The 13618-nt window shown below is 37.5% G+C and overlaps 1 protein-coding gene across 2 annotated transcripts in view; it reads left to right on the top strand.

Annotated features, from left to right (window-relative positions):
* The window catches only part of TSPAN14 (tetraspanin 14), a 39309-nt gene that overhangs the window by 22535 nt on the left and 3156 nt on the right, over nt 1–13618 (top strand). The window contains exons 3-8 of one of the 2 annotated variants that reach the window (XM_059821000.1): nt 1274–1324; nt 6868–7014; nt 7915–8016; nt 10038–10163; nt 11771–11815; nt 12355–12474. In XM_059821000.1, the coding sequence (XP_059676983.1) occupies nt 1274–1324; nt 6868–7014; nt 7915–8016; nt 10038–10163; nt 11771–11815; nt 12355–12474 (591 nt within the window). Of the gene's footprint in view, nt 1–1273; nt 1325–6867; nt 7015–7845; nt 8017–10037; nt 10164–11770; nt 11816–12354; nt 12475–13618 lie in introns of both variants that reach the window. The other variant, XM_059820999.1, reaches the window with a different exon arrangement.

Below are 13618 nucleotides of genomic sequence, written 5' to 3'. Positions count from 1 at the left end.
GGGAGTTTGGAAAAGAGCTTTAAGATCGAGTCAACCATGTTGACACTGCCAAGTCCACCACTAAACCATGCCCCTAAGTGCTGTGTCTATATGTCTTTTAAATACCTCCAGGGATGGTGACTCAACCACTTCCCTGGGCAGCCTGTTCCAGTGTGTGACAACCCTTTTGATGAAGAAATTTTTCCTAATATCCAGTCTAAACCTCCCCTGGTGCAACTTGAGGCCATTTCCTCTTGTCCTATCACTTCTTACTTGGGATAACAGGCAGACACTTCACTACAACCTCCTTTCAGGTAGTTATAGGGAGTGATAAGGTCTCCCCTGAGCCTTCTCTTCTCCAGGCTAAACAATCCCAGTTTCTTCACCAGCTTCTCATGGGACTTGTGCTCTAGACCCTTTATCAGCTTTGTTGCTTTTCTTTAGACATGCTCCAGCACCTCAATGTCTTTTAAGGTTACATGGACATAGCAGGGTAGAATGCTATTTTGAGTAATGAGGGGGAGCTGCCCTCAGTTTGCAGAGAGGTCATTTTAGTTTGATTATTGAAATTGGATATTAAAGACAAACTGCCTGAGAATGGAGAAAGCGAATAAGAGACTAGAACAAGGATCTCCTGCTTCATTTGGATGAAATATAATTCAGAAACATTTATTATAGAAACCCTACATCAATTCATATATTTGTATGTTGTCAGATTTGTTGCTTATTGAAAGTAAGTGGATGGACTATTAATTCAGCTTAATTGAAAAGGGCTTAAACAAGGTAAGGATTCAGAAAAAAAACTGTATTTAATTAGAGAAGAGGCTAATATAGTGAGCCTTGACACTGAAGTTACAAAGAGTCAAGCATGGCTACTGTCTGGGAGTGGTACTATAAAATGACTAGGGAATAACCTCAAAATGCATTAAATATTCTTAAATCTTCATTAGTGTGCAGGCAGAAGGTTTAGAGCAAGTCATCGGGACAAGGATAACTCCCACTTGGATGCTACTGTGTGGAATTGTTAATTTAGTACTCTGTGCTTCTTGAGTAATCATGAATAATCAAACTGAAATACTTTTAAAAAAAGTAGTTTATAAAATGCAAGAATACTATGGAATAAAAGCACTCTAAATCCTTTTTTCAAGAGGTTGACTTATGGGGAGGAATGTCCCATTACTATTGTCTGAGATTACAGACAATATTTGTTTTACTTGAGCAACAGTGCTACTGGCTAAGTGTTTGAGAATGTGTTGATTCGTATATCTAATTAATTTTCTTATTTTTGTTTTAGCTAGCTGGGGTGGCCTTCCTTGCAGCTGGTCTGTGGGCATGGAGTGAAAAGGTAAGGGTAGAAATAAATGACTGGTCTTTGTTTGGCAGCTGCCCTTTGCTGCCCCCTGCCCCAGAAAAACTACCTTCTCAGGAAGCAGTGAAGGTTAAATGTAGGTTCTGAGCTCAGGACTGTGTTCAAATGATCTAAACTGAGTTTAGTTGGAGTTTCATTCTTGTCCCTGATCAGGTGTTAAGCTGTGTCTAAGCTTGATGTTTAGACCTTTTTGTAAACTTGTAAGAGCAGGGTGCCAGGGAGAATTTAATCTTTATGAATAGTCTGTATGAACTGGTTCTCTCTTGAAAGCATGTGTTCTAAAATACACTTATCTATCCACCTCTTTTTATTAAAAACAAGAAGCATTTGGGAGTAATGTAAAATTTATCTCTTTAATACAAAAAAACCCACCAAAACATGCACCTTTGGAATAATATAGAAATGTTGTCCCAATCTTCAGGCCATCTTTGTCTTCCACTTTACTCCCCATGGAGTGACTGCTTAAGTGATTGTGTTTCCATGTAGAAGAACAAAATTGGGGAATATGATCTAGCTGAATAACACTCTTATTTTTGACAAAGGTTTCTTTCAGCTGAATAACTTCCTCAATCAGAGGAAGTGTGTGCAGGCATGGACCTACAGACCTCTCTTAAAAGAGAAGAGATGGTATAGGTATGGAAATGAATGATTTGTTATGAATGTAAAAGCATGACTTTAATATGACTGCAAGCAGTCAGTAGGAAAAAGTGACAGTTACTAGCAGATTTACTGATCTGCATCTTAATTAACAGTGGAGGGCAGGTGCCCTCACTGTTCAGTTGTGCTCCTGAGTAGGAACACTGTAATTATGATTGTAGTTAACATTTCCTTAATCAGAGTACTTATACACAGCAGCTACCCACATGCAGAAAGGTTCTGGGATTGCTCCGCTTTTTGCAAGTGAAATAGTTTTATGATGATCTTAATGCTCAGGTATTTATTCTCCTGCTCCCTGTGTGTGCACACATTCTCACAGCTAGATTAGTGATATCATTAACATATAGTAAGCAGCCTGTCTCCCCACACAAATGCATTTACCTCCTATTCTGTTGTTATAAAAGGATTTTCTTTCCAACCCTTTAAGGGAGGGTGTTATACTTGTCTTGAATTTGTATTCTCTCATGTTTGGACATTATCTTCTGTTCTGTAAAGAAGCATGTAGGATCTGTGTTGCTGGAAATGACAAGTTTACAACTACCTCCATTTGCCGAAACGACTTTATGGTACACTGAAGTTACTAAAAGGCAAAGACGGACTCTTTCTGTCTCTATTTCTTAAATTTTGCCTGAACTATTTCTGCTGTCGGTCCTATCTTGCAAATAAGTGCTTCAAAGCTTTTTGTGTTGTTTTGAACCACATGAATGTCTTATGAAATCTGCACATTTATTTTTCATGTCTGTTGTTCTGTGCTATGCAGACAGTCTTTCATACTAGTGTGATTCTTCAGCCATAGTGCCTGTATGGATCTGTGTGTTTACAGATAAACATCTTGGTGAACAATAGATGGGAAGTAAGAGAAAAACATTCCAGAAGCTGTGCTGCAGTAGTAAACCCAAAGATAAACTACAGGTGGTGGAAGAGTTTTGAACATCCTGTCTCTTAGTGCAACATGAAGTATATTGGGAGCCTTTAACTTGTCTGTTTTTTCTTGTCTTTTTCCACTAGGACTGTGCTTCAGATTTAATTCCTCAGCAGTCTTTTTTGGCTATAAATCCTGTGTGTCTCTTTTAGCTGATAATATATCAAAATGAGAATCCTGGTTTGTGAGAAATGTTGAAAATACTATGTGTAAAAATGTTACCTATCCTGATTTGCATTACCTGTTTGAGTGTATTACCTAATTGGTGTATCTAATTGACCCATCCTCGTGGTCTTATAACTGGGTTTTGTTATTCTGAACAGTCACATAGAAGTTAAATTGCATAAAACTTTAAAAGTCTACATGATAAAAAGAGAGTAGATGTTAATGTCTGTCACCCAAGAGATATTGCAAAAATTACTGAGAGTGAATAATAATAAACTGGTAATGGAAGCAAGGTGAATAACGCTGAGCCCTCTCATCAGGAAAACAGTTTTTACTGGTAAAAACCATTTCGAGAAGGACGTGAAGGAGGATCTGGGAAACTAGAGGCTAGCCAGCCTAACTTCACTGCAGCAAGTTCATGGCTAATAAGAAATAGAGGGAGCAGGCAGTCTATTTCAAAGCAAGACTGTTATTTAGGGGGACTTCAAGAGCATGGGGAAATGGGTTGACAGGAACCTTATGAAAGCTTATTTAAAAAAAGGCAAATGCAAAATCCTGTGCCTGAGATGGAGTAACCCCATGCATCGGTATGGGCTGGGGGTTGACTGCCTGGAAAGCAGCTTATGAGGAAAAAACCTTGAGCTCCTGTTGATCAGCAAGTTGAATATCAGGTGTGTCCTCATGTCAAGGCCGATAGTATACTGGGCTATATTAGCATGAGTGTGGCCAGTGGTTGAGGGAGGAGCTTCTTCCAACAATATTCATCGCACTTTGGGCTGCATCTGGAGTACCATGTCCAGTTTTGGGCTCCCCTGTGTCAGTCAGGTCTTTTCCAATGTTAACTTAATCTATGATTAAGTGTACTTAGTCTTTAGTCTGCTGATCTTTGTATTTGTACACAGAGGTATGTAAACTGTCTAAAGGTATGTGAATGTAACTTGTGTTATAATCAGTGGCAGTGTGATATTGTGACAATCAACATCCAGTTTACAGAACTTCATTACAAGAAATGAACTCTGTCCTTGTCAGATGTATTTTGTAGTTTCTGTGCTAGTGTATCTCAACAAATGCCAAACCAGTTTCTGTTTTAATGGGCTGTATTAGAGTTTTTTAAAGACAATCCATGTTTGCCCTCTGTTGCCAACACACTTCAGTTGAGATGGTGGCATAATGCTTACAAACATTAAAAGAAAATAGAAAACAAGTTAAGCATGTACAGTTGAACTCTTAGTTCACTGGTCTAAGTGACTGAAAGGAAGACTTAAAGGCTGAGTTTTATCCTTGGATTTTTGACACTGACTTCATGTGTCAGACTTCATTTCTCTATACCTGTAGGAAATCTAGGTGCTGTTGTAAAGGGCGGCTGTGCTTCGAAGAGCTTTTACCATCCTGTAGATGGCACAGGCAGAAGCAACCTTAGAGATGAGTAAGGTGGAATGAGATAGTCCCCTGAATCCATTCTCTTGTTTGTTTCCTTCCTTCAGGATTTTTCACTTAACATCTTCTGTTAGGCAAAAAAACCCCCACAACCTTCTTTTCAAAAGAGAATGTTGTAAGCATCAAATGTGAACATGAAGAAACTGTTGTGAACCAGCAACATCTGAGGGTGAATAATAGAGCCTAGTTCCTGCCAACTTTTCTTTGTAACATGCTTTGATCGGAGGAAGTTTTCTTCCAAAAGATGTTGCTTTAGCAAGTGAGATTGAAAAAAGCTTGAGTTTGGGTATGAGAAAGGAGATGACTGGAAATAGTTGTGAAAGTTTCAACATCCTGGTCACACAGTGTTTGGTTTCATAGTGTGTTGATTCTACAAAGACACTGAATTAGCCTAGCTAATCTTGGCATGTCTTCCTTGATTGTGGGGTCTGAGCCAAGGTTTGATTAGGTGGGACTCTTGTAATTAACCCAGTAGACCAAGTTTGATAGTTAGCGGTGAGGTCTTAAGGTTTCTAAGAATGGAAATATGTCACTGGTGACACTAACTAGAAAAGTCTTTGCTTCCCAAGACTTCCTGAATGCTGGGAAACCTATAAACCGTGACTACTTTTTAATAGGCTATTTCAACTGTTAGTTACCAGCTATTGCAAGGCAATTCTGAATTCTACAGTTCAATTTTTTTCTTTTCATCCCTTTAATCAGTTTTGGTAAAAACAACTCTATTGTCTTGCTGTTGCTGAATTAACAGCTCCAACAAGATCTGTTATGGAACACATGAAAGAAGATCAGCTCCTGTGTATCACTACAGTACTGTTAATCAGTGTCTCTTCATCAGCTGATGGAGTTTCTCCATGTGAACATTTTCTTCTAATGCTTCTAATATTTTGAAGATGTTATTTTTAAATAAGCATTCAAATACAAAGTGATACGGATTTTTCCAGGCTACTCTTTTAGGATGTATATTCTTTGCACTTAAATCTAGCACAAATACCTGAGTAGCAGGATGAGAATTTACATTCCCTTGACAGAATTAGACAGCTTATATGAATTACTTTACATGTCTTTGATCTTTCTGTTATACTAAATGTAGTTAGCTTGAGAATATACTTTATAAAGAAAAAAACCAAAAGATAGTAAACATGTAATTATGGGATATTGTACTGTGTTGATTTTTGTTCTTTCCCTTTAAAACAGAGAAATTATTTCCTTATTAATGGTCTATGTATTGCTGATGAGTGTATGATGAACACTCAAACTATTGCAAGGCTGCCTCGATGTTCCTACAGATTGTTCTTGTTAACTTTAAGAATTTCAGCTGTTGTCCCTTCTGCATGTTGCATCTCGTTCTTGCATGTTACATGAGAAGCTTGTGTTATGTATTTGATGGAATTTTAATGGTAGCTAGTACACAAACTTAATTTCTTTAAAATCTAATCTAGAAATAAGGGCTTCACTGTCTTAAGCATTATATTTACATTGACTTAGAAATTCTGTCCTAAGATCTAGGCAGACAGGCTTAATAGGCAAAATTATTGTCAAGCTGAGTGGTGTCTCTGGATAGTTGACAAAAAAAGAGAACATAGCTGCTAAATTAGGCAAAACGCAAGTATCTTAGAGGGAATAGAGAACTTCTTTTGGTGTAAGGATTTTATCTGGGGTGAAAGGGGAATATTTAGAGTATACATCTGTATTTTTGCAAGGTTTTGGAGGAGCATTCCCAAGACTATTCAGCACTAGAAGGGTTATAACTAAAATTTTGAGAGGAAAAAATCTGCTTACCTTGAAAACCAAAATAAGACTTCGTTCTTTTGCCTTAAAATGTCACCCATAACCTGCTTTGTAGTTGGAATGTCTCTCCCTTCCTGGCACCTAAACATTAGGATTGGAAAAATTACTTTCTTAATTTAAGACTGAGATTGGAGTGCCCTTCTGATTGATGCACTTCAAGTTAATATAAAGCATTAATTCTTTTGCCTTGAAACTAAATGAATATTCAGTGATAGTATTGAGCTTTTGGCACCATCTTGTGGAAGTTTGTTTGGCAAATATACCTAGGAGAATGTAATCTGAGAAGTTGACTGTGCTGGATTTACTTATTAAAAGAATTAATAGCTATAACTTTGCATTAATACTTCCTCTGCTAGGGTGAAGAAAGTTGGTGTCATCAATAACCATATTACAACAGACTTTTCAGTGTATGTCACTATTGGTGAGCTCAAGGGTTGCAATCAATTCATTTGGAATCATGTGGAAATCATGGACATCCAGAAGGAATGTTAAATGAAAAACATGCTTATAGTGGTCACCTTTTTCTGTTATCCTGTTTTTTCTCTTTCAGGGTGTATTGTCTGATCTGACAAAGGTGACTGGACTTCATGGTCTGGACCCAGTGGTGCTTGTCTTAGTGGTGGGAATAGTGATGTTTACTTTAGGATTTGCTGGTTGTGTAGGAGCACTGAGAGAAAACATCTGCCTTCTGAAGTTTGTAAGTAACATCATTATATGAGTGGATTATTATGCATGTGAAAGCTGGGAATAATGAGTGAGCAAACCCAGAAAATTAAATTATAGAACTTGGTTTGGTACAATGTATGTGGCAAACTTACTCCCCGACCAGCCTCTGAGTATTGGTATGAAAAGCAGTGTAGGTTCAAACCTGTGCGTATATTCCCCTTTCTGGAAAACGTTTCTTCCCTTTTTCGTTCATTCTGCTATACAGTGATGTTATAGTATGTATACCAAAATCTAACATTGTGTATGTAGTATCACAAAATATGATCTGAAACATGTTTAGTCAGTTAAGAATTACTGAGAGGAGGTGGTATAGTGGCTTAGGAGAACGAAATCCCTTAAACTTAAATTCTTCTAAATGTTTGGTGGGCAAAACTTGGACTTCGGTGACTGACGTGAAATCTCAAATGGTTGTTTTTATACTGAGGCTGCTTCTTTGCTTTAGATCTGAACACAGTTAAGTTGGACAAAAAAATTATAAAACTGGAAACAATCCAAGAAGTAACATCAAGACTACTTTAATCCTGTGTCTTGCACATTCACATTTAGTGATATTTTCACTGCTGTGTGTAATGACTGTGGTATGGTGCTCATTTTGCTGTCCAGTTCAGGTGACCAAACCAAAAAGATAACTACCTTTTGGGGGGTTTATTTATATTGTAATTTCATTGAACAGGCTGTGTTCTCATGGTATCTATACTGAGTGAGCGTTTTAACCTAATTCTCTGTGTCTGTTTCTGGTGGAGTTGGAGTAGGGAGGCATTCAAAATGAATGGATATTTTCTAATTTGTGACTTCTTTACAGTTCTGTGGAGCAATTGTGTTTATATTCCTGCTGGAGCTGGCAGTGGCAGTTCTGGCTTTCCTGTTCCAGGATTGGGTGAGGGACAAGGTCAAGGAATTCTTTGAGAATAACATTAAATCCTACCGAGATGATATTGACCTCCAGAACCTCATTGATTCGCTACAGAAAATTGTAAGTTCATATCCTGTCACTACTTTCATGTATTCTGGGAAAATATGTAGATTTGGAAGCTTTCTTTTTTGTTACGGATTTATCATATTCATTAGCTAATAGTGCCGTGTTACAGATGTGCTATTGTACATCAATACAATAGATGTCACAGCCCTGTTTGATAGCAAAGCACATTTTGGAGTGGATACTAGTTTGGTCAGTCATATGTCACCAGCAGCTTGCCTATCCTGTTCATTCACTCTTGGGTGCATTGATATGGAAGCATCCTCTGACTAAGCTGCCTGGATGGATTTCAGTGCTGTTTTGCTTTAGCTTTTGGTGCTAAGGGCACCTTTTTGTAAGGTAGGGCTTCTCCTGTCCATGACCAACACCAATAATTGTCTCAGTGTTGTCCACTCTGTTGTTGCTTTTTCTGTTTATCTAGTTTCAGTGCAGCCAGCCAGGCTAATATGCTAAGCTGATTTACAGTTGAACTCCGGTTAAATACTTTTCAATGAAAATAAAAGGCTGAGCTTACTAAAAGGAGTTCACTAGCCGGATTAACAAGCTAATAAACCTGAAAAAGGAAAGACTAGAAAAATCTCTGAATCGGCCTGTCGTTGATCCATAGCTGAAAGTACTGAGGAAGGAGGGGAAGTATGCAATGTGGATTAGCAAGTGTAGTTCTCCAAGGGTTGAACAACAAGGTGCAGCAGTGTGTTCAAATGCCACACTGAAGCCCATCTTCTAAGGACCCATGCTCCTTAAGCTGACTTGCTCTGTTCTCAGTGTGTGCTTTGGGAGCCAGAGAGAGTTTTGTAGGCAGCTCCTGGCTCTGGCTAATTATATTACTTTCAGGCCTGTAAGTGACCTCATAGTCTCTACCTTACTGAGGTAGATTAGTGTGTTTAGTAGTTGCATGTCTTTTTACAAAGGTGGAGATGTTTGAGGGAGGAGGGACTAGAAAGACAAAAATGCACCTCTTTGGCTTTCTTAACACAAAATTGTGTTAGAGACTTAAAATCATTTTTTCTTGGTGTTTTTTCTCTTCTGACCATTCTGTTCAGCTCTTCTTAGTCATAGTGCCTGTGAAAACTATGCGTAAACAGTTCTGCTCTGTTCACATGTGTGACTGTCACAACTTGACAACTTCTGAATCAATCTACTGACTTCAAGTTTTGTTGGTCTCACAGACAGTTAAGTTAATACAAGTTTTGCGAAGACAGGCAGTGGGCAGAGGAGAGATGCTAGAGGTATCCCAAGAGGATGGAACTTCATGAAAATCTGTGTGATGGTATAACATTTCAAGTACTCAAATTCCAGAGAAATATTTGCACCTTAAATATCCAGGACAGTAAACTGCAAAGCAGAACTTAGTAAGAAACCTAGCTTTCATTAGTTCCAGGAACTGAACATTCCTTGAAATGTTGGGATTTTCCCAACCTGCAATTATGGTAATTACATTACGCTGTTTAGGTCAAGAAACTTGTGTGAAATACTTCTAGAGCTGACTGACCTTTGAGCTAGTAAGACTTTACCAGTTAAATCATTTGGATATGAAAACCTTCTTATTTGAAAGGAAGTATATTCACAAATGTTTGGAGCCACTTATTACAGTAAACAAGGAGAAGAATGCTTGTTAATTCATGAAGATTTAAAATGGAGTCACAAATTTAAAGAAACTTTTTTCATACTTTTTCTGGTTTTAGCTGACTTGGAAATAATGGGTTACAAAGTATTTGTATAAACTATTTTGTTGCACCGTTTTATGGATGTACACTGATTGCATCTAGCAATTACATCTAAAGTGATAATTTTATGATTTTGCTTGTCACACTGACACCTATTTCCAGGAGCAGCATGCCAAATATATTGGTTGAATTTCAGAACCATAGTATTGATTACCCATTTTTCACTTTGTTGCCATTGATTCTGCACAGCCTTAGAGAAAGTGAAGGTGATGAACAAATATCATTCTAGAGAGTTCGTTCAGTTGTCTCTGAAATACCCCTAAGTGCTAAGTGTTTGTTTATCTGTTGCAGAACCATTGCTGTGGTGCCCAAGGTCCAGATGATTGGGACTTTAACATATACTTTAACTGCAGCAGTGAAAGCAAAAGTCGTGAGAAGTGCGGTGTTCCTTTTTCCTGTTGTATACCTGATCCTGCTGTAAGTTGTTTCCTGGCTTTGTATTGCTCTGATGTTGTTGGAGAGTTATGAAAGGAAGCACTTCCTGAATACGGTGTGATGACTAGGGCTTTAAAAGGTCTTTTAAATGATCAAAAATTACTTTTGCGCATACAAATTCTTTCATGTTTCTGTTCGTCCTTTTTGAAGTTCAAATGTGGCAACCTGTTATACAGCTGAAAATTTATTGTCACCAGGAATTCAAGCTATTTTTGTATGGCTTGAGTTTGCAAGTATTCGTGGCTGATATTTTTTTATTCTCAATGTGTTGTTTCCTTGAATTCCTGGCCTCTGTTATCTAGCTTGTTAAGGACCTGAGAGCACTGTTTAAGCAGTGTTTGCCCCACTTAAAATTAATGTTACACCACCCCTCTGCCAGACAAGTAGGAGTGACTCCATTTGCTGATTGTTTATCAGCAGCTAGTAAAGTGCTCATGCACAAACTCAGTTTAAAGCATTTGAGTCAATTCTCTGGTTTTGGTAATATTTAGGTGCTTATTGGTTAGCTCTGTTTACTAAACTTTAGGAATCTGGCCCTTTCAGTGGAAACCAAAATGTGGAGGTAGGAACTAATGTATAATGCTTATAGTATTAGTGGGAATAGTTACAGCTCAAAGTCAGTCCAGAAATCTTCATGCGGAGCAGATAGCCATTGGTAGGTTAGACTGAGACTTTTGATTGTCTTGGAAATCAGCCAAGGGAAGACTTTTGTCAAGGAAGTATTCCATGTTCAGATTGCCCAGTAATTTTCTACTTTAATTTGGAGCTGTACTATTCCACTGCAGCTTCTTCTGGTGCTGTATTTAAGGAGACATAAGTGTGTTTAATTCTCTTTAATATGAGATTCTACTTCTAGTATTTCAATATAACTCATTATGCATTGTTATATGTATTACACAATTACAGCATAATTTGTTTTCATATGTCTCATACAGAGAAAACAAAAAATGTCTTAGGGAATGTCTTTGCATCTTTGGAGATTAAATATTGTCATTGGTTGTGATCTGGAAGGTGTTTATGGTCTTCTTACTTGGGATCTGCCACTGCAGTGTTTTGTGTTAAAGGCTAGGTATATCTTGGAGCTGGGTTATGTGTGAGACTGACTGAGGGGGCTCAAGTAGCTTGCAGCTGTTACTTGTTTTAACTGATAGGGATAGCAAGTTGTATCCACTTGAAATGATGAAGTTGTAAGGCATATTTCTCCACTACTGGTGTAAATAAATCAGCCTGGTACCTTTATTGTTACCTCAGTGTTTAGGTGTTATGTGAAATAGCTAACATGAAACTGATCTTGGAAATGCAGTACAGTTGCTATGCTTCATGTTAAATAGTCCTTGCTAGTTGAAAGCCAAGCGATAGAAGCTGGGATTTCTGGTGGAGGATGTTTTCCTGCTACTATACACCTCTACTTTGTCATTACTTTTCTTGTGTTCTGCTAGTGCTTTGCTCATTTTTACTAAAAATGCTTCTTTAAAATGGTTGGATCTGACAATCCTGATTTGTTTGTGAATCCAAAAGACAGACAAACTTCCTGTGAACAGAAGTGAGTAGAATTCAATTGATTTAAAATAAGTCTTTTTCCTTTGCAGCAAAAAGTTGTGAATACACAGTGTGGCTATGATATCAGAAAAAAGGTAAGGTGCTGGGATCTTGCTGTCATGTTCTGTGCTTGCATAGGCAAAACTATAAAAATGGTGGAATTGCTGATAGATATGTCAGCTTAAAATTCTGGGAACTGATCGACTGTGCTACATCATACTCCAAGTAGAGTGTGATAGAGATTTTTCCTTTGTTTAAAGTAAACTTGTACTGTGGGAGGGTGGAGAAAATGAGTGATGGAACAGGTAAAAGGAAAGGTATGTTTCAAAAAGGGGTAGGACTTGCACTTCAAATGTGCATTTCAGTTATAGTCTAACTAATGACTAATAGTCTAACTCGGAATTATATTATCTGCTAATTCTAAAGTATTCTTATAACAGGATTTGCAGGAAGATACTAACATCAATGTCCAACATTCCCTGATTTAATCTTGGCATATATGTGTCTAGAGTCTGGTTAAAAACATTACTGCATAAGTGACAAATTACTAGTTTAGCTATATCATGTGATTGACTGATCTTATAATACACTTGAGCAGAAAAGTAATATTCTTATTCTTCCTCTCTACATTCAGAGCAAGAGTCAATGGGATGATCAGATTTTTGTCAAAGGATGTATCCTTGCTCTTGAAGCTTTGTTACCCAGAAATATCTACATTGTTGCAGGTGTCTTCATAGCTATCTCACTGCTCCAGGTTAGTTGTTTTTTCTTATGCTACTTTGAAAAAAAGTTTCAAGCTTGCAGCTACAGACCTTTTGAAGGTAAAAGTAGTTCTGGAGAGAAGTACAGTAAATATTTTGACACTGTATTTTTTAGGTATGTGATTAGTATGGCCAAAAAAGTAATTAGGGGGTGGGGACATAAAGTGAAAATATCCGATATCAACTGATTTAATTCTGTTGAAATTATGTTCCTCAAAGCAATGAAGATCACTATAAAAATACAATACTATTATAATATGTACAGTTTACAATGATTGTGATGTATATTGTTATATATTAGTATAGCAATACGCTAATATATGATTATCTTATATAATGTGATACAATAATATATTTCTTACATTTCAATATGCCGCGAGGGAGGGGACATCTTCTGGTCATCTGCTGCAGTAGATCTGAACTATAACCTTCTACCACAAATGTGAAATCACTAAAATACAGTTCTGTCCTTCATGCTAAGATTACCACTCAGCTGGCTGTAAGTGATGTGTAGCATACTGCTCAGAAAAGTTGAGAATGGAAGAACAGGGAAATTGGTGAACAGGTTGCAAATGTGATATTAGCAGAACAGGTGAAGGAGTTGCTGTGACTTCTTCCAGTGCTTTGTTGATGCTTAGTACATCAAAGAAAAAGAGCCAAAATTCTCAGTAAAACAATTGGATTACTTCTTTCAAGGTGTGTTCATGCTTGGTGCATCAAAGAAGAACCAAAATTCTTAGTAAAATATTTAGATTACTACTTTCAAGGTGGATCCTGCTTTCATTGTGGCAGTTGTTCACACTTAACTAAATTTCTTTGCTATGGTACTGCTTCACTTCAGTGGGAAATAACAGACTTGTAAATCTACTACAGAATGTATTTTCCATTTAACTGAAAATATTTTGCCAGCACTCTATGCTCAACTACCTTTTCCCACCCATGGCAATACTGCTCTCAGTTGCTTGATTTTTGGTATTTTATTACCATCTAATGGTAGTGCTTCTATGGCTTTGAGAGATGCTGTCCTGAGAACAACACCTTCTGTTAGGAAGATGTTCAAGATATGAAGTCTGATCTTTTGGCAGTGTGTTGACTGACAATAACTTGATGTTGTTGTTCTTATGTCCTGAGTCTCTG

Source organism: Gavia stellata, chromosome 9, assembly GCF_030936135.1.
Source record: "Gavia stellata isolate bGavSte3 chromosome 9, bGavSte3.hap2, whole genome shotgun sequence".
In the NCBI taxonomy this organism is placed as follows: domain Eukaryota; kingdom Metazoa; phylum Chordata; class Aves; order Gaviiformes; family Gaviidae; genus Gavia; species Gavia stellata.
Note: the sequence above shows the minus strand (reverse complement) of the source record. Positions and strands in the feature narration are given on the sequence as shown.